The sequence below is a fragment of the Sebastes fasciatus genome, chromosome 12, assembly GCF_043250625.1.
Source record: "Sebastes fasciatus isolate fSebFas1 chromosome 12, fSebFas1.pri, whole genome shotgun sequence".
NCBI classification, from domain to species: domain Eukaryota; kingdom Metazoa; phylum Chordata; class Actinopteri; order Perciformes; family Sebastidae; genus Sebastes; species Sebastes fasciatus.
In genome coordinates this window covers 22,490,448-22,510,940 of record NC_133806.1, presented here as the reverse complement: position 1 = coordinate 22,510,940, position 20,493 = coordinate 22,490,448, and the positions used below count along the sequence as shown (strand labels likewise).

General features: G+C 39.4%; 2 protein-coding genes across 3 annotated transcripts in view; both read right to left on the bottom strand.

Annotated features, from left to right (window-relative positions):
- The window catches only part of cdkal1 (CDK5 regulatory subunit associated protein 1-like 1), a 270,114-nt gene extending 267,493 nt beyond the window's left edge, over positions 1-2,621 (bottom strand). The window contains exons 1-2 of the mRNA XM_074654216.1: positions 2,475-2,621; positions 404-567 (exon numbers count right to left, since the gene is read on the bottom strand). Of these exons, the coding sequence (XP_074510317.1) occupies positions 404-561 (158 nt within the window). The 5' untranslated portion in view covers positions 562-567; positions 2,475-2,621. The remainder of the gene's footprint in view (positions 1-403; positions 568-2,474) is intronic.
- Positions 2,622-4,717: 2,096 nt separating this feature from the next.
- LOC141779401 (transcription factor E2F3-like) lies at positions 4,718-19,719 on the bottom strand. Of its 2 annotated transcripts, XM_074654213.1 has the most exons (9): positions 19,222-19,719; positions 16,585-16,705; positions 14,658-14,788; positions 14,232-14,320; positions 12,160-12,318; positions 11,678-11,792; positions 11,105-11,246; positions 8,389-9,497; positions 4,718-8,338 (listed from the first exon to the last, which is right to left on the bottom strand). In XM_074654213.1, exons 1-8 carry the CDS (start codon positions 19,489-19,491, stop codon positions 9,202-9,204), a joined length of 1,323 nt encoding a protein of 440 aa, XP_074510314.1. In that variant the 5' UTR covers positions 19,492-19,719; the 3' UTR covers positions 4,718-8,338; positions 8,389-9,201. The 2 variants fall into 2 exon arrangements, with proteins under 2 accessions (XP_074510314.1, XP_074510315.1); XM_074654214.1 differs by lacking the exons at positions 4,718-8,338; positions 8,389-9,497 and adding an exon at positions 9,749-9,856.
- Positions 19,720-20,493: the final 774 nt, after the last annotated feature.

Genomic DNA, 20,493 nt, shown 5'->3' with positions numbered 1-20,493 from the left:
TTTATACAAAACTATTCATGAATCAGTATCTATTTACAAGAATGTAGAGGTACTTGTATTATATGAACTCCCACTCCTGCAGCAAGCAGCATCTTCTTGCCAGCCCCACACCTACTGACTGCGCACATTGCAAGAGTTTTTTTTAGTGTTAATGAGGAAATATTGAAACATTATAGTCAACATATCCCCCACATGTATCACAATCCATTTGATTAACTGAAAATGTTTAAATTAATACAGATTGGTTTTAAAACTTGCAGTTATTTGAACTCAGGGGGTTTGTCTATTGTTAGTTTTCCAACTAACCATCATCAGTCTAAAACATACTGTATACTGGCGATATCACAATAAACTCACATCCTGAACGGCTGTACCACACCACTACATCAAACATTTGACATACCTGTCAGCTTGCAGCTCCTCGTCGCTCACAAGCTCTTTTTTCTTCCTGGACCTCGGCATGATACTCTTTCTAGCAAACTGTCTCTCGTGAGGAGTAGGGTCGCTAGAGGACACCATGTCCTCAATGTCTTCAATCAAAGAGTCGCAGGCGGACGGCATGATGGTCTGAAAAATCAGACAGAACCATGATCAGCACAGCATTATTCTATAGACTGTCTCTGATATAGTTGAGACCTGTGAGCAGTCAAGTAGACTCTGTGAGTAGTACCAAAAATGGATGTTGACAATTACTTTTGATGGCCGGATAATTGGTTCGCTGTAAGTGGCTATAAACATCAGAAAACTCATCATTTCCATCATTTTCTGAAGACCAAGGTAATGTCATCACATGCTTTGTTTTGTCTGACCAGCAGTGCAAAACCCAAAGATATTTAGTTAACTATAAGACAAAAAATATCAACAAATGTTCACATTTGAGAAGATGAAACAACTAATTGATTCAAAACAGTTGATGAGTAATTTATATTAATTGCTGCAGCTCTATATAACACTACAGGAGAACTGAAATGCACAGGTATTAATAAACTATGGTTGAATCCCAAAGTAAGTTATCTACTCTAGAATATTCAATTTCATTATTTCTAATAAAAGGGGAAACCCTTTAGCTACATATCTGGCGTACTTCCCACTGGTGATATGCAACATGATAGTTTTCTCTATGTTATTAGTGTGCTGCCTCTTTACTGTAATGTAACGTGGATGATGAGTTTTTACATTTTTAGTGAATGCTGTTTATAGTGGTGATGTTAGAATAATTTTGTAAGGGAAGACATGTTAAATTCATCTGACGTTCCATTTTTGAAATCATACCTAAACTGTAGAGAATACATTACCTATATGATCAATGAATGTGATTAGAGCAGAGCACCTGTGTCTACTGACACACCTGACATCCCATATACAGATACACTTTTACCAAAATAGATTGTTATTGTTTCTCATTCTCCTAGCTTTCTCTACAGTGTAAACATGTTTGTCATTATTCAACTGAATAAATCTTTCATGGAAAATATGCCAGAGAAAAAAGATGATGAGTGCCCAGCCAACATGGTTATGTGGGCCCCACATGGGTTATGCTGGGGGTACCTGGGTACCAAGTGGGTATGGGCCCAAAATGGGCATCTTATCTGGGGCCCACTTGGATCAACTAAGTTGGTCCCACACGGGCTCCCCATGTGTGCTACCCATGTGGGTCACTAATGGGAAATTAGTCCATGGGCTCAGAATGGGCAACACAAATGGGCTCCCCATGTGGGCTACCCGTGTGGGTCCTTGTTGGGTCTCTACTGGGAAATTAGTGCATGGGGCCAACATAGAAATTGTGGACAAACCCACTTACAACCCATATTTCAGCCCATGTAGTCCCCATGTAGTCCCCACAGAGAACTTTGACCAAGATGGGTCTTGGGTATGTTGCCCAGTTGGGGCCCACATAACACCCATTGTAATCCTGCATGGAATCCATGTGGGCAATTGACATTGGGTCATTATGGAACCTGCAGATAATCCCATATAGGGCCCATTTACTAATCACATGGGCCACACATACAGATGTTGGCTGGGTGGCAGTTAAAAAACTTGATTAGTTAGTGGATGCCAGATACCCAAGTAAGCACGTCAAGCATCCCAATTAGTAACTCGTTGAACCTAAACGTTTATATGCTTTCATTTACTTTGCTAGACTCGAGTTGACACAGTGAAGATAACTGAAAAACACATGAAGGCATAGCTGACGTCACTCTCTCACTAGGTTTGTTGTGTAACTGAATGGGACTTCTTAACTAACTTACTTAACTATCATAAACTAACCGCATGCCTACGCTATGTGAGTATCATGGCTGTTGACTGATACGAATGAGAAACACCTGTGAAAACGTCTAATTAGCAGCAAACTATGCAAACAACATGAGCAGGCTAGCTGTTAGCTCTGGCTAGCCTCATTAGCTAGCCACTACACACGTGTGTTTATTTTGGTCAGACAGCGGTCTCCAGATACCGTATACATATCTTACCTGGGTCGCGATGTTGTTATTGGTTCGGATAAATACGAATTGTGAGGAAAGGGACGTTTTATAAATGGATAATTGTCTTATTTACACATCAAAACAACTGTGACAACTCTCAGACCGCCATACTGGTTCGTAGGTACGGTGGCTGACGAGGGACAAACCAGTCACGTGTGTGTTTTACAATACTGGAACTGACCCTGCAGCATGTTCGTCCATGAGGCTGCTGTTAAACTGAGCCATGTATTACCACGCAGTATCACTTTTGTTCTCGTCAATTTCTGACTTTATTCTCATAATACTATTGTTTATTGTTTATTTGTTTTGAACAATTTAAGACTACACAACATAACAACAAAAAAAATTAATAATATACAGTGCAGGAAGAGGCAAAAAAAAACACTGGGCTTATCTGCAGCCTCAACCTAGAGACAAAGATTAATATAAAGAAATAATATGACTACATAATAGTGATAAAAAACAATTATGACAAGATTTGTATAATAACAAAAATAACAATACAGTAAATATATAAAAAAAGACAAGTGTGTGTGTGTGTGTGTGTGTGTGTGTGTGTGTGTGTGTGTGTTTGTTGCGTGGAAGTGTATTGTTAGTGTTTGTGAGGAGGATATTGATTTAAATATCTATAAAGACTTCTGGGCAATCGTAACCAAACAACATTGTGAGTGGGAAAAAATAAAAAACATAAAAACAGATACATGGACAACATTGGGGAAAAGCAATTACAAGATAGCAATTGAATGACCCTTTACGCGACTTTTTAAACATTTGACAGACGAACAGTTTATTAATAGATGTGAAAAGCTACTCCATAATTTGGTTCCCCTAAATCTTATTGAAAATTGACCTCTACTAGTAATGAATTTAGGAGGATTAAGATCTAGAGATTGCCGGGTTGAGTAAGAATGGACCTGAGAATTTGTTTTAAAATAGGTCTTGAACTGCTCAGGAATATTCCCACCAGAAAGTATCTTATAAATAAAAACACATATTTGAGAAATATTGATATCATAAATAGTAAGAATCTGTAGTTTCTTAAATAGAGGAGCAGAGGAGATGTAGTGTGACTCTTATCGAGTTGCAATCCTCACAAAACGTTTTTGGAGAACTAAAATTTTATGAAGGTTTGGACTACTCACCCAAACCATATTACAATATGAAAGATAGGGATAAATTAGATTATAATAAAGAGTAAGGAGACAGTTTGTGGTGACTACAACTTTTTTTTCTCGTAAACTTATAACTTTATTCTCATAATATTAAGACTTTTTTTCTTGTAAATTTCTGACTTTATTCTCATATTACGAATTTTTTTTCTCGTAAATTTCGACTTTATTCCATAATATGACTTTTTTTCTTGTGAACTTGTGACTTTATTCTCAAAATATTACGACTTTTTTCTCGTAAACTTATGACTTTATTCTCATATTACGAATTTATTTCTTGTAAATTTATGACTATATTCTCATAATACGACTTTTTTTCTTGTAAACTTGACTTTATTTTCAAAATATTACGACTTTTTTCTCGTAAACTTATGACTTTTTTCTCGTAATATTACGACTTTATTCTCGAAATCTCAGATTTATTTTTTTTCCTCAATACGGGACTAATACTCTGTTGTAATATATGGTATATCTAATTAATTAAATAAATAAATATATACAAACGTACACACACACATTCGCTTATGCACATCACACACATTTCTTGTCATTTTTGATATATTTATTGTTATTGTTGTATTATATATATCTTGTTCTAATTGTTTGTCATCACTATTATGTAGTCATATTATTTTGTGCATATTATTCTTGTGTTCTCTACAACATTGTGAAATTTGAACACTGCTTAGGTGGTGGCTTCAAATAAGCCCGGTGGGTTTTTTGCCTCTTCCTGCACTGTATATTATCTTTTTATTTTTGTTATGTTTGTGTAGTCTTGATATTTAACATTTAATATATATTTTTGTTATTGTTATATATATCTTGTTCTAATTGATTGTCATCACTATTATGTAGTCATATTATTTCTGCATATTAATCTTGTGTTCTCTACAACATTGTGGAATTCTAACACTGCTTAGGTGGAGGCTTCAAATCAGCCAAGAGGTTTTTTTTGTCTCTTCCTGCACCTTATATAATTTATTTATTCATTTTGTTATGTTTGTGTTGTCTTTATTTGTGCAAAATAAATAAACAAACATATGTTGAAAACATAAAACATTGTTTTCCATATTCATATTGCCTTTATTCAAATTTTCAATTACAAACACCCAGAGTACAAAAAAAAATCCATTTTTCCCTCCCCCCCAAACAAAGACAACTCAACTTCCTCTTTTAACAGATGTCAAAGAAACTTGTTTAACTGAATAAAATACATCAAAAACATCAAATTAGTTTACTTTAAACATTCAACTGCACACCGAGACTTCTTTCATCCATGCGTTCAAATTGCGTTGTGATGTTACAGCTCTTTTTTCGGTAATTAGTGGAAACAGGCAGCAGTATTATAATTTTACAGTCAATTCGTTCCTATGAAATAGTTAACGTTTCACATAACCGTTACAGAATATTTACGGATCAGTATATTGTATTTGGTAACAGCTTAAGAAGAATAACCATAGGAGAAAAAAAGGAACAACAGTGCTGTTTCAATCTTCACTATAGTTAACACCACATTTAGCCTAATGATACTTTTCTGTAAGGTCTAAACACACATCAGAATCACGCATTAGAAAATGAAGGAGCTGTAATTTGTAAGTCACCCATAACTCATTTTTCAGACTCACTGGCAATGACACTAGCTTAAGCGGTGCATTCAAATATTTCAACATTCCATTAGAAACCCATGGAAAGCTACAATCTTTCCAAAAATCATGTTTCCGTCATGTAAAAGTGGATAAAATATTGCGACCAGATTCTGGTCGTTTGAAATAGATGGAGGAAAATATAATTACCTATGTGAATGGTCTTATGAAATAGCACAACTGTGGTTAGTGAACCAAAAGGGGGAAACATATTGAGCTTGATTTTTCCATAAATACATATATAAAATACACTGATATAAATATACCTATAGGGAAATGAGAGCATTTCTGTGTATTTAAGTCAAATTGTATGTTCACTTGTGATAGCAGCATGAATTAAGCTAAACTAAGCTGAATAAGAAACTGTATTTTATCCTCAACTGAATGGGTGAAGTTCATGTTAACGATTGGGTTTTGAATTTCAAAAAGGTGTTTCAACAGGCTTCAATACTCTCTATGAAATAGAAATTGGCAGAAAAGCAAAAAAAAAAAAAAAAAATGTCACAGACTCCCTCACATCATTCCAAAAATAAAACGGACACACGGTGTCACAGAAGCAAAAAAAAACCCTACACACTTCAGCAGAGGACACAAGTCACTGATCCTGGTTCAGTGGTGTAAATAGACATAGCAATGTCTCCTAATGGCCAGTAATGGGCATAGGCTAACTGTGAAAGAATGAGTGCATGTACACATTATTGAATGTGTACTACTTTTTGGGTCGAAGAGATGCTCTGCAAAAAAAAAAATAACTTATGGAAGAAAAAATAGATATATTGCAGTATTGCAATTTATACGCCTTTCTACCCATCAAATGTGCACCCCAATATTCAAATTTAAGACGCAACGGCATGAAACCGGTTTAAGAGCAAAGACATACTCATTATATCGGGGGCATGAGTGGAATCTTGCACACATCAAAAGAGAAAAATTCGATGTAATATCCAACATCACATCTAAATAATACCGGGGTAATTTGTATGACAAAAGGGAATTCAAAGACTCATTCACACTATGGCATATAACCTCTATGCCCTATTACTATAGTCCAACATTAAGTGAGAGGTAGCCTACAGTACCTTGTGCACTGAAAAATTTAGAAAACTGTACATCAATTTACACATGGCAGGCTTACTCTTTAGCAAGCTTGATCTTTGACATAACTCACACATGCTTGCACACGCAATTACTCAAGCGCACATCAATCAGGTCAGTGAAGAGTTTACACTATCAGCAGCAATATTACCTGCAGCCGCAGGTTTCTCTAGATTAAAAGGGTTTCAGACAAGACGTTTGTGTTTGGGGATGTGACCAAACACAAGGAGCTATTAGATGTGAATAGCAATGGTGTTCCAAATACCAAAATAAACACATCCCTACAGCTCTTAGTTCAGCTACAGCTTAAGTCCTCTAGCTGGCTTTTCTTGATTAACCACTGTATGAAGACTCAGTGGCTGTAGACAACAGTGTTACCAAGCCTAGTATGAATCAAGGCTTGTTGCACCGAATTTGCTCAATTTACAAAACAGGGTCTTATTTGTATTTTTTTTATCCTTTTCCTCATTTTTTTTTTTTAAATATCCTGGTCGGGTTATGGAGTTAAAGGGGCCCTTCATAACATGCTAAAGCCTAAATTAGTGGCTATCTGGCCCCTTGTTGCTTAGGTGACCTTGATATCATTAGTTATTTCTACAGTAATAAAATCCATTAAAATTCAACACTTATTAAACCTAAAAAGACAAACAAACGCGCCTATCCGGTCTCCCTACACACCAAGTTGGCAGTGTGCATCGATAAGTGGTTCAAAGTTTTTACCGATCAGCTCAAACCACAGTATAATTTCACAGCACACAGTCTACGTGAGGAGGCATTAGGGTAAGTTTGGTTGTGGCAGCTTCTGCTGATGAAGATGGGAGGGGATATAGGCAAAAAAGCAGCAAGAAAGTGGAAGGTTAGGGTCCTGATTTCACAAAGTATCAATAAGAGTATGAGTTAGAGATGATATCATATTGCGTGCGCTAACGGGACTTATACAAGTACATCAGGTGTTTTTGCTTAACCCCACAGATGGCTTTTTTGTGCTGTTAGCACATGGGTCATGTAAAGTTAATCCTATTATCTGTTCCCATGTTGCACATTCTTGTATTCATCAAACTGTAAATTTCTACTACGTGTACAAAACATGTTGCCCATTTGATCAGTAGACAACAGGCTGATCAGATGGACAGATAACAAAGGTCCCTTATTAAATTTACCTGCTAAGTCTGTTTTAAATATGGAGGATGTAGCACAAGAGAGACGAATAGTGTATACCTGTCTCCTTTTAGAGTAATAAGAGTACACACTCTTATTACTCTTATTTTCATTGCCATTTTACAGTTTCCTTTAAAATGTATGTCATGTGCACTCCAAAACAGCTCTCAATACATCTAAATAGGGCTTACATGTACAAAAAAAACTCATACTCTTAGTAACTTTATGATTATAAGCCTAAACACAATACACAGCACAATAGGTAGGTAACCTGAAGAGTGTCTGAGCAGTAGGCACCGAGATAGGACAGGTAACCAAAACCTCAGCCTGCCTAACCTAACCATAGGATAACAGCAACTGTAGTTGTGAATGCTGTGTATCTAAATTGCTCTGTTTTATTTTATTATTAATGTTACATTTCTAAAATATTCTACATTTGAACACATAAAATGCCTTCTTAACAGTCAGCAGTATGATCCTTCAAATCACAGATCGTTGGTGTAGCCCCCCACAGCACTTGGCATTAACACATCTGGATGGAGTATTGACACCTGACAAGAAAATGCAGCACTGGGAATACACAGATCAACCCGGTGCTTTCCTTGGGAAAACACATTTACAGGCCTGTCAAATCCTCATATATGCAGGATGCTTTTGAATTCCACTGATGCAGGGCTCAACAATAAGGATTGCCAGGCGAGTAAATCTAGCAAGTGATAAACACATTGTGTTTTTCCGGAGCTGATGATGGAAGTAGCTAAGGAGTGAGCCATCTCGGTTCACTCATCTCGAGAGAGAGTTGCACATATGCAGTACGGGCACTTGAGAGAGAATCACGGCAGGTAAAGACAAGGTTTATGAGCTGATGCACAAGCAAGCATTTCAATTAGAGGATGTGGCCGAAACTAGATTAATTTACCTAAAGGTTAAAACAGGACTATCTTTAGTCTTCGTTGTTATTTGATAACCACTAATAAATAAAACAATTTTATATAGGGGCAAGTAAAAACTGACTTTGGGCAAGTAGTTTCTGACCCACTTGCCTGACTGGGCAAGTGAAGAAAAACAACATTGAACCCTGTGATGGTTTTGGGGGCGATCATATCTGTGCATCTCAGGTGCACTTAGACTTGGATTTTATGCTGAATCCAACCCAATGACCCCATGATGTGTGTTAATGCCAGGTGGTGTGGGGGCGTGTTCCTTAGAGCTGTTCTGTCTTTTGTTGGTCTCTCTGTACAGTGACGTGAACCTGGCGTCATGCATACAGAGAGCTGGATATCCTTCCCCTCCCCATTTCTACTCAACCAAACAGACAGGCTTTCGGATGCCCCTCAACGCCCAGCTACACTGGAGGCCCTTACCCAGCCTGAGACAAAGAGTAATGGATATGTCTTCAACACTGACCAGTCATGTCTTTGTGTGAAATCATGCAAGGCCGTTTATCTCTCACACCATGAAAGAATATGGCATTTAGTCCCACTGGGACTGATAAAAAAAAAAAAGCCCTCAATGATTCCTTTCCATCTATTTAGAAATTGGTTTCCACTAACTACACAGTCAGTCACAAACATCAAGACCCTCACTGATTCTCCATTCTCTCTCTCTCTCTCTCCCATGCACTTCATCTGAATTTTCATTTGCCTAATGCTAGCTGCACAGGAGATCATCCAGGCCAAGAGAGGGCATTTTATCAAAGTCACAGGCGTCAAACAAGTCGCTGATTCCCTGGTCATCTCCCAAACCTAAAAGGTAGTCGTCTTGGTCCAGGAGAGGAGGCCCGAGGTTTAAGAAAGGCCCCAGGGATGCAGGGATCTGGTCCTCCGTCTGCTGGAGAAGACTGGTGTAAGGGGACGAGATGGGGGACAGAGTAGTGACGGAGACGGCTGAGGAGGAAGATGTTGGAGCCAGGGATGGGCTGGAAGAAGTGGACGTGCAGGTGGGACCTGTGAAAGGAAATGGATTCATCTAGTTATTATCGCTGCATAGCCAAGGAACCATAACAAGACCTTGTAGGCCAAAAGAGTAACCACGTTGACCAGTGTTATGGTGCTTGCTGCGCTTAAGGCCAGTGAATCAGTGCTTTGAACCAAAAGTTGCATGGACCCAAGTAAGTTATTTATTGAATAGAACTTGGGTTAACTGTTATACTGCCAGGTGGGTGGGAGGGTGACACTCCGTACTAGTTAAAACAAATGTCAATCAGCTAGACTGTGGTTTTCATTCACTTCAGCTTTATTATTCTAGCGTTTACAAGCCTGGGGAACTGGTACAATGGTGTAGACATCTTTGTTTGTACGGGGGTCTGAAAAAAAATCATTAAAAGTCATGAAACCTAATTAGTGTCAATCCCCAGACTTATCATCTCACACCATGAGCAGTTACATTTATCCACATGTCTAAAGTGTTGTTGCCCATGACAAGATGCAGTACATCATAAACCAAATTCCCATGAGTCTCAGTTGTACTTTTAAGCTTAATGTTAATATGCCAGTTGAAATGTCAACACTATATGGGCCTTTAACGAGATGGGCCTTTAACTCCACACAAAACTCTTGCTCAGCGTATTTAAACCAGTATGATTAATTATAAATCATTAATTTGATCTAGCTCCGAGACAGTTAATGACTCTCGTTTTACTGCACTTGGCGTACCGACACGACACCTCTCTTTACCCTCTTAAAAATCCACCTGGCCGCCAGCGACAAGCCTATTTGGCAAAGGAAAAGATATGAAAAATAAACAGAGAAAGGTGGGGACACTTTTATTTTGTAGCCAGGAAGGTAATGAAAACAAGCATACCCAGCAACACGGAAGAAGAGAAAATATTGTTTATGTCGGTTAAAGTGCGGCCTTTGTTTGACGAACTAAGTTGGCAGCCGGTGAGCAAGTGCACTTTAAATGACAATATTCGCAACTTGGATTCCTTTTATGAAAAAACATTTTGACTCTTTTGATCAGTGGACCCTTACAGACTAAAGGAATATAAATAATCGAGGAATGGACACATATTCAGACTTTCACCTCTTTTTTTGTCTACCATGCTGGTAAATCTGAATGAATTAGACTTTGGTGCTTATGGTTTCCTTAAAATGAACTCATGAATGAATTGTGGAGAATCTAACCAACCTAACGATGTGTAGTATGTTGATATTGACAAAAGTTACCCAGCATCTAATTGAGGCCTGCGTTTATTTTTAAAAACATGTAGCCACACCCGGCGTATAAAAGGGGACTTGGCATCGCATTGGGGCTCGGCTTTTAATCAAAGTTTTACAGTATGTCTTAAAGGACCATGTGTTGAACATAGAAAACACCCCTCGTGTCAGAAAGTGGGAGTCTTCCTGCAGATTCCTGCAGTAATCTATCCATAGGATCTAAAATGCTTTGGAAATGTCACAGACTGCCTCGAGCACAAATAACTAAAAACTGCCATAAGTTACATATAATCATAAACCTGTTTCTTTATCTTCAAAGAGAAAGTTGAAAGGCAATAAAGTCTCTTTACAGTTAAAATACAAATGCTGCACACCTACGTCTATCTGAGACAAACCTTGAAGGACTTTGAGGAAAGGAGAGTTCCCATTGATGTCCATGCCACCGTTTTTTACAGGACTCCTGGGGTCATTCTCCTCATCTGGGCACAGCAGGACTTCTATAGGACCCTTAGTGCTGGTCAGATGGATGGACAAACTCTGTAGAGGGGGAAAAAAACAATGAGTTCAAATAAAAAAGAAAAAATGGACAGGACTGCAGTGGACTAGAATGATGAGACTTAATTGAAAGATTAAAAACAAACTGCAAACATCTACTTTAACATATGCTCTCAACATAAATAAATGCAAATGCTTTACCAGAGTATATACACCAAAAACACTGGAGTCTGTACATGTAAATGGTGTGCCTGATAAACTGGTTAGTCGGTGCAAATTGATGCAGTCCCAGACCCATTATAAGACTTGATTATTCATACTAATATTCTCTGAGTCAATTTCCCCAAAAGTCCAACCGCTTCTTTAAGGGAAATACAAGTCATAAGTCAGCTGATAAGTGAGCAAGAAGCAGAAGTTTCATCAGGACAACGATGACAGATCCAGCTTGTGTGTTTTTGTGCGTGTGCACATACCTCATCGGGCTCTGGTACTTCTAGTTTGGTGTCTGTGGGCGCTTTGACGACAATGACGGTCTGGTCTCTGAGGTTTCCCAGCTGTTTGATGTCTTGGTACGTTACATAGGCATATGTGGAGACGAAAGGGTTAAAGAAATAACGCTGCAATGTCAGTACATGGCAACACTGAACCTAGATTTGTAAAATAAAAAATGTAAAGTTAGATTGGGTGTTATCTAAAGACAGAGTTGGAAGATGAAGCCTTGCACATCTGCTTAGGAACTGGTATATTTTTTACCTGATTTAGCCATTTTGAAAAATAACAAAACCGTGGCCTCACTGCGAGGCAGAAATAAGCATGCATACCAACAATTTCACATCACCATCAATTTGCCGAGGCTTACCTGCAGAATTATTTAGTTACAGGAAGTTTTAACGCTCAAATAAAGTAGCCGAGAATCATTTAAACTTTTGGATGTCAACTAACAAGAAAAGGATATTTCTGGTTGCTTTGCATCTCGCTCATGTGTCTCATGTCCACGCTGCATCTCTGGATGAGTTGTTCGAGCCTCTGCTCTTCCTCTCCCAGTGCAGAAACTTCCGCCGTTAGTCTCTGTCTCTGGCTCAGTGCCCCCTCTACCTCCAACAGACTACAGCCCCTGTGAGAGAGAGAAGAGTGAAGACGAGAGTGAATCAAAACGGATTTAGTACTGGCTTAGGGGCTTCACTTGCCCGTAGATTAATGTTCCTTACTCGTACACAGTTTGGTACAATAGCTTGAACAGCGGAAACATTTTTTCTTTTAATTTCCATTTTTGGTGGCGTCTGTATACCACAGACTTGTGTTTCAATTTGCGATATCTTCCCTGTGATCAGATACTGCAGAGGATGTTATTTTCAACAGTCAAAAATATACCTGGGTTCCCTTTGTAACCTACAAATATCGCCTTTAAGGCACATGTGGACAACAAATCACAACAATGAAGAAGGTCAGAGAACTGAAAATATGTTGTCTGTCTTAAAATAAGAGCGATCTAAAATATTTTGACTGTTAAATGTTTTCTCACAGCCGTTTGATACAAGATTGACAAAACAATTTTTTCTGGGGACATTTCCAAGTTATGTGACTGATATGGATTGAATTTATTTTAGCAACATCTAAATTTAGGCCAACTACATCATATCCAAGACGAGGAAATCAACACTGAGCCTTACCTAAAAGAGCAGAGATACAGTATATCTACTTGATAAACACAACAGGAAAGAGCTCATCAGTTTCACTGAATGCATTTATAGGCCTAAAGTAGTAAGCACAGGTGCTTAAAGGGCAACTTCGGAATTTTCAACCTGGACCCTATTTTCCCATGTTTTTGTGTCTAACTGACTAATGGGGGAGAAAAAAATCTGAAATTGGTATTGAGGGAGAACGCTGTAACCGGCAGCCATGAAACGAGCTGCGAGGGCAAGTGAGCAGCGTCACTGTAACGTTATGTTCACTAAAAGTGCTTGTTTTTGCCACTGAAAGGCTCAGATTGTTGTTAGAAGTGTCTGACAACATGATGGAAAGGACCCTTACAGAGAAATAAAACATTCTTCTTACATTTCACTTGGAGAAGTCTCATTGTAAAATCTGAAAGCTCAAAAAAAGACAGGCGGCCACCGAATTCAAAAGACCTCATCCACATTGTTGAAATCATCTAAATATTCAGCCATGACATTGAAAATCTGTTAGATAACACTAAGCTAGGGTTTCTGTACTCCAACACAACAAACTCTGCCCGGCTGCCGCTCGCGTTTCCACCAGGGATGTATTCCACTATTCCACCGTTGTCTTCCAGCAACACGTCATCTCGCCAGATTTCAGAATGAGACTTCTCTTTGAGCGAGACTCTCTCCATAATGTCAGACACTTATAATAGCAATCAGAGCCTGTCATGGCAAAAACAAGCACTTTTAGTGGACGTAAATAACGGTGCCAGCTTGCCCCAGTAGCACCATATTGCAGCCTGTGGAGCAGCTGCCGTCTGCAGCGTTCTCCCTCAATACTGGACCAATTTCAGAAATCGTTGTCCCTATTAGTTAAGACACAAAAACGTGGGAAAATAGGATCCAGGTTGAAAAATATCAGTTACCATTTAATTCCTAAACTGCATGAGCTCGTAGTGATTACTCAACAAATGAGGGTGTAATTAAACCCTGCAGAGTAGAGTGCAGCACAGTCAGGTATCCTCACGCTTTGATGTGGCAACAGCTTGCATGCAGCCACCTGCCCTCCCTGTGCTCTACGGGGCCAAAGGACGCTTTAAAATCCTGTTTATATGCCAAAACCATTCTTTTTGCCACACCAAACCAAGATGCACAAGGATTGTCTGAGACTTTAAAACTCCTAACAAGGAAGTAACTCACAAGACGGAGGAGGAAGAAACATAAAGAAACCAAGAGAACTGGAATATGTCAAGTTATGTTCTCAAATGTCACAAAGAGTACATTTTAGAGGGTGAGACAAAACACACTTAAAAAGATGAAAACCAAGTTGTTTTTTTTAAGAAGTAGTGAGAGAGTGATCACTTACATCCACTGAATGTTGTTCTTTGACTTCTTCTTGATGAGGTGAATGCCTTCTAGTACATTGGTGATATCATACAGCCGCCTTTTTTGTACCTGAACGTAGAGGACACACGTCTCATCAGTTACACATTTAGTGGTTGATTCAACTCTGTAAATAACCAATCGTAGCAAGAAACCATTACCTTAACGCAAATATCCAAAACTTCCTCAATGCTTTGAGCAGATATTATTTGCTTAAGATGTCCCCTATACATTTTCTTTTCCCTCCCTTTTATTTTTTGATTAGTTCTCCAGTTTCAGTAGCATCACTGACAGGATTCAAAGGAGACATTTATTAACTATTAGGTAGTTTTTCTTTATATAACCACCAACACCCCCTTTCTTATTCTCCGTGTCTGATGAGCCTTTTTCTGTTTGGATCTGAAATTACCTGTAAGGTTTCAGCGGCGAGGTTGAGGTCCAAGACCCCATCAGAAGACTGAGCGAGAAGGTCCACAAACTTCTTTGTCAACAGGCCCAGCGAGGTGTCGTACCGAGTCTTTTCTGGCGGAGACTTGGGCGCTATGGTGGAGGAAGAGTAGGAGGAACAGAGAAATAAAGGACTCAGCGTTAAGCCTGATGTTTTTGCAAGGAGAGTAAAACATAAAACTTCCTACTAACTGTGTTACATCTTGGTAGGAGGAAGCCCAAGTAAATTGCGGGTTCATTTATAATGTGAAAAAGTCAACCCGATCACAAGACTCGCATTACATCCCACCTGAATTAAGTTTATCATATTCAGTTTGTATTGTGACTGTCACAAAGATGTAGATTCAACTTTGTGGTCATTTTTGGAATCTGGTGTGGCGTTTTGTGGAATCACAAGCTACACTACAGGTCAAGCAACAAGTTGAAGTTTACAAGAACTTTGATAAATCACCAGCTGGAAATATTTAACGTACCGAGTTAAATATTTGCCAGCTGGACTTGTATTTTAATATCAATAGCTCTGTGTTGATGGCATCAGTTCCTCTCATCAAAGAGTTACAGCATGTCATCGGTCTTACCCTCCAACACAACATGTGGCTGGAATCAACACTATATTACACTGCTGCAGTGGCCGCATCGCATGAACACAACAACTGTAGTACACGTTTTGTTTCTGTTTCAAGTTCCAACTATGTTCTAGTTCAGTAGACCGTACAGGTCACACATGCGGAGAGTAAACGGAACACCATGGGCCTTCATAAGAGGGTAACTTGTATTTTTCCATAGACTGAGCCAAATCACATCATTTGAATTAGCCAGGTAGCAATTAGGAAGAAAGTAACTTTTTGTGTTGTTTGAAAATGTTGTGCATGCAAGACGCAAAAAACTAAAGCAACTTCTTCATGTTTTTTTAACGCGTGCACATTCTGCATCTCAGCTCCACTTGTTCAGTGAAATTCAAGGGATTACAATTGAAATTGTTATTTTGTGATATGACATGTCACTAAGGGCATTTCACAAGCCACAGTCCAGTTTGGCTAGTCCAAATTAGAGGGAAACGGATAGTTGTGGTTTATTTTTTAATTTAGTCTGGTTCAGTTTCACAGTGTACAAATTAAAGCTGATCAAATAAAAAAAATTGCTGAGCCGTCTGTACGAAGTACTGAATTTATCACTTTCACCTTAAGAGCTGCCACTTCTATGCAGACTTTGATACATTGTCGAATGTTCTTCACTTTCACTCGGCACCGATCTACTGTGCACATTAATTCCTTCTTCTCCAGTTTATCCCAAATGACTTTATAAACATCCCTATTTTTGTGGACTTTATTTACCATCTTTCTTTATGTCCTCTTCGGCCCAGATATCAATCAAACGTCAGACTTCTGTAGAAGTCCAGGTCAGTCCTCTACCACTCATGTTAACCTGTCGTTTACCTGTGTCTATCGCAACAAATGCCCGCACAAGCAGCCTGTGTTTTACTTCGCTTGGAAACGGTCTGAGACCACCTCCCACAAGCGGTCTTGTGGCCAGTTGTTCCAGTCCGCACCAGAGTACGATTACTGCGTTCACAACCGCCAAAACAAACCGCGCCAGAGTTTGATTAAAACGGACTAAATGTTGGCTTGAATGCATATGACCCAATTAATTATAAAACTACTACTATACCAAGAAAATAGAAACCAAGAGGTATATAAGTGTTGATGATGCTACTAAGAAGTCTACAGGCATTTATTTTAATTTGGATGCTGCATTAAATGAAAAGGAAAACATAATCTAAATACTTATGAATGAAGGTTGAATGTGTATTATTCTCATACATCAACTGTGAAATTGTGCCGTAAAATTCTAGGTTAGATGTACAAACAGGATGGCAGAGGGCTCCTTACTTCTGGGTGTCTTTAGCCGTGCCCCATTGGCCACCGCGGTCCCTCCTCTGCTTCTCGGAGTCCTGGTTGGTTCCGACTGGTACTGGTGGTCCGAATCATCGAGCGCCAACCGCCGTTTTGCCTAGGAGGACAAAAATATATTGTTAACAGCACATATGGCCGTTTTGGTCATTTGGCAGGCATCTCATCTTTGAAGCCACCAGAAATTGTGTGTAAATGCATTACTTTTGATGTTATGTGTCTTTAGTGTTCTGACGCAGTCGCAGCAATTTTAAAAAAGTTAATATAAGTAATAACTGAAAAACAAATCAAGTTATTTAAAAGTTTATGAATTGATAAGGATAGTGCACGGTAATCATTCTTCTGTTGTCTTTTCCATTTTGACAGAAATAACCCACTTTGTTTCATAATTTCTGAAAAAAAGAGTCATAAAATAGTTCAAAAGACGAGACGTTTTTGTCATAACTCCAGTATACCATGTAGAAATGGTTGGTCTTATGATGTGGCACAAAGCCAGTGGTAGGGATTTCTTCTTTTCTTATTGGATCGGCCACAACAAACCCACATAGCTTAAGAGTGAGTCACTTATGGGTTTGATCACATTGCTGCATAGTAATGCCAAAGAAAGCCAATACATGTAAACTCACAGAGACTAGATAGCCCCGTGAACTAACCCAGGCACTATTATGAATACGAGATCCCAACCTACTGTCAAACAATACAAGTCATTTTATGTCCCCTTTTCATCCATTAATCAAATCCAAATAATAATACCCTCTCTGAACAGCAGTTTTTGGGAGCTTATTGTCCATTTGGTTATAGTCCAGCACTATAATAATCACCATATGTCCACATTCATCATAACTCCAATGTTACAGATTGCCAATGTCCAACCTGTCAGAATCAATATATTATATTGTAGTGCTGGTGTAGCTTTACAAAAGTGAGGTGTGTTCATTACCTATGGTCAAGGCCTATGGAAAGGAGGCTGGGTCACGCGTCATATCTTTGGGGGTACAACACATGTGCAGTAAAATCTGGTCTGCACTCGCCAAAATTGAGCCAATCGCAACGCACGACCGCAGCTTCAGTTACACTGGCCATGTGTCATATCCCAAGAACCATGTCCGCCCCTGACCTAGCCTCCTTTCCATAGGCCTTGCCTATGGTTTCAACAATAGTAGACATTTTAAATGTCTGCCTCATCACCACTATAGTCCTGGACACCAAGTTTAACACCATTTAGGCTGCGTGTTCAACATCCCAGGGTCATTTATACTGCAAAAGTTGAATTGTCTTCGCCTGACAACCATTTTTGAAACACAATTACTGTATTATTCAGTGAAAACCTGAATACATTTTCTATCACCAGCCTAAATTGGCATTCTAGTGATCATTACTGTTGCATGGTGGCTTAATAAATAGTTTCAACATCTCCCTTAAACTGCTGTGTTGGCTCCAATCCATCCTGTCTTAGTGTCAGCACCAGGGTGCATTTCCCTCTAAAAACCCATGTAAAAGAGGTTAAATCAATTAACACTCACTGGATCTATCAAGTATACTAAACCCCCATATGTAATACTTTCTTACTTAATCAAGCCCAAGTGTGAGAAAGAATAATATGCCCTCTGTTGACAGTCAAAATGTCAGCCATTTTATATCAGCAAGCAAGCTCCCCCTCACCCCCCAGCCAGCTCATGGCTCCAGCCTGAGAGATACAGAAGGCTGGTTTTACTTCATGCAAGATGGAACAGCCATGAACAAAACCAACCAACACCCTGAATATGCAGCTGAAACTATTCAGTGTGGTTTGTGCAGCAGGTCTGAGAACACAGGAAACGTGCAATCACTTCTTCTCCAGTACAGCAAACAAACTCGAGTTTCACTTTGACTTTTGGGCATGAAAAAAGGCACCACACTTTATTTGCAAGAGGGAACATATTAATACACTTGAGAGCAACAAAAATGAAGGTTAACAGCCGACAACGTGTAGTGTCCTCAATCAATACTAGCTGCTAACTAGCCTGGAAAGCTAACACACACATTGTCAAGCTTAATCCAAGTTGCATCTTCAAAGACGACTGGGAGAAAATAGCTATCGAGTAGTTTGAAGTGAAGCTACGTGTAAACTCGTGTATTTTGCAAAGTTAAGCCACTCGTTGTCTGAGCTTAGAAAGCGAACAAATAGGTAACTAAAGCTAACTAAAGCAGCCCCAAATACCCCCCTCACAACCCCCCAAATTAGGGCACTAACACAGCAGCCACTAGGCCACTAAGGCTAACTCATCTCTTACCAATACTTCCATCAGGCTGCTGCAAAAGGCTGAAGCGGACTCAAACGCACCATGAAAGTTAGCATAGCGTATCTTACTGTTTGTGTAGCAGCTAAACTAACTTAAACTTCTGCTTTCCTACAGTCCAAACAGCATGTTACCAGCCCAGTCGGATAACTTAGCATAGCTGGTGGTTAAGTTAGCCACCTCGGCTGTAGTGTTGAAGGAGGAACAGCAGCTAACAGCTAGCTGCTCTGAACAACAAGCCTCGGCTAGCCTAGCAAGCTAACATCTTGTTGTTAGTGGCTAGTTGTAGGAAAGCCTATAACATGTTGGCTTGTTGTATTAGTATAATGTTGATTACCGGCGGTCTGCCCAGAGCTGGTCGTTGTCCTGCAGCTTGTTGTGGAGTTGTGTAAATGTTGTTGATCTGAGTCTCGGAGGATAAACACACATTAGTCTGTGTAACGTTGCAAGGCGGTGGGGTGGTTATTATTTGGATATACGTCGCGTTGCTTTGCCCCGGGTTTAACCGATCCGTGATAGTTGTTAAGATGATGTTATTGTCCAGAGAAGAGCCTCCTAAACCCGCTAAAATCACTTTGTCCGGAGCCGAGGAGATCCCTCTTCTCATCTTGCGTTATTCAAGGGGTAACCCCTTTTTTTTTTTTTTTTTACTTTTTTCAAAAGCACCGTATTGCTTGCTAATCCGCCGCGATAGTCACACAAATAATGACAGATAAGTGAAGATGACAGTCTGATTCATCGACTTTTGTAAAGTATTCTTCCTCAAGTGAGTGCATTTAGGCAGATGCAACGGATTAAAAAGTAGCGCAACTCTCGTTTCTGCCCGTCTAGAAATGGCTTCAGGAAACGGCCCTGATGAATGAAGGGATACGGTTTACGCGCTCAAGAGCCCTCCCGCGAAACTCAGATTTCCCGGGAAATTTTCAAATGGAATTTACATGTCATACGTGATTGGCTCCTTCAGCGAGGAGCCCCCGCCCACTTTACTGCCGCGTTGGCCAATGAGAGCGCAGGATTCTATGCGCCACGTGTTCATTGGCAGGTGTAAACAGGCGACGTTACGTTGTCACGCCTTACGTCGTCCCTGATAGGACGCTAGGTGGCGCAAGTGATCGGTTGTAATGAAGGGAGAAGGTGGAGTGAAATCTTCAACCCTTGACATAATTTTTAGGCTCCCTTTCTTAACCAGATTTATTTATTTTTTGGCCCTGGTTGAAAAGAAAAATATAATTTTTGGCAAATATTCAGCTTTTAGTTAGATGAAAATGCAGATGCTTTTGTATTTTGCCCTCTGTGAGTCTGTGAGTTTGACCCGGTCACTGCAGGCCTACTTTTGCAATGTAAAACATATTTTTGATTTAGACACAATGAGTTAATTTCTACTTGTTGTCAACATTATGCTCACACACACACACAGGTAAGGTTTGTTTTGAGTTCAACAATGCACTTGACATATTGAAAATAAGAAGCACTGACCAGAAACAACAAAAGAAGCAAAAGAAAAGTGCAAATGTTTTAAAACATGCTCTGCATGAAATAGGCAAGTGATTACATAGGGTCCCAACAGATAATAATGCACATTGCACTTTCATAGACTACGCTAGTGGAG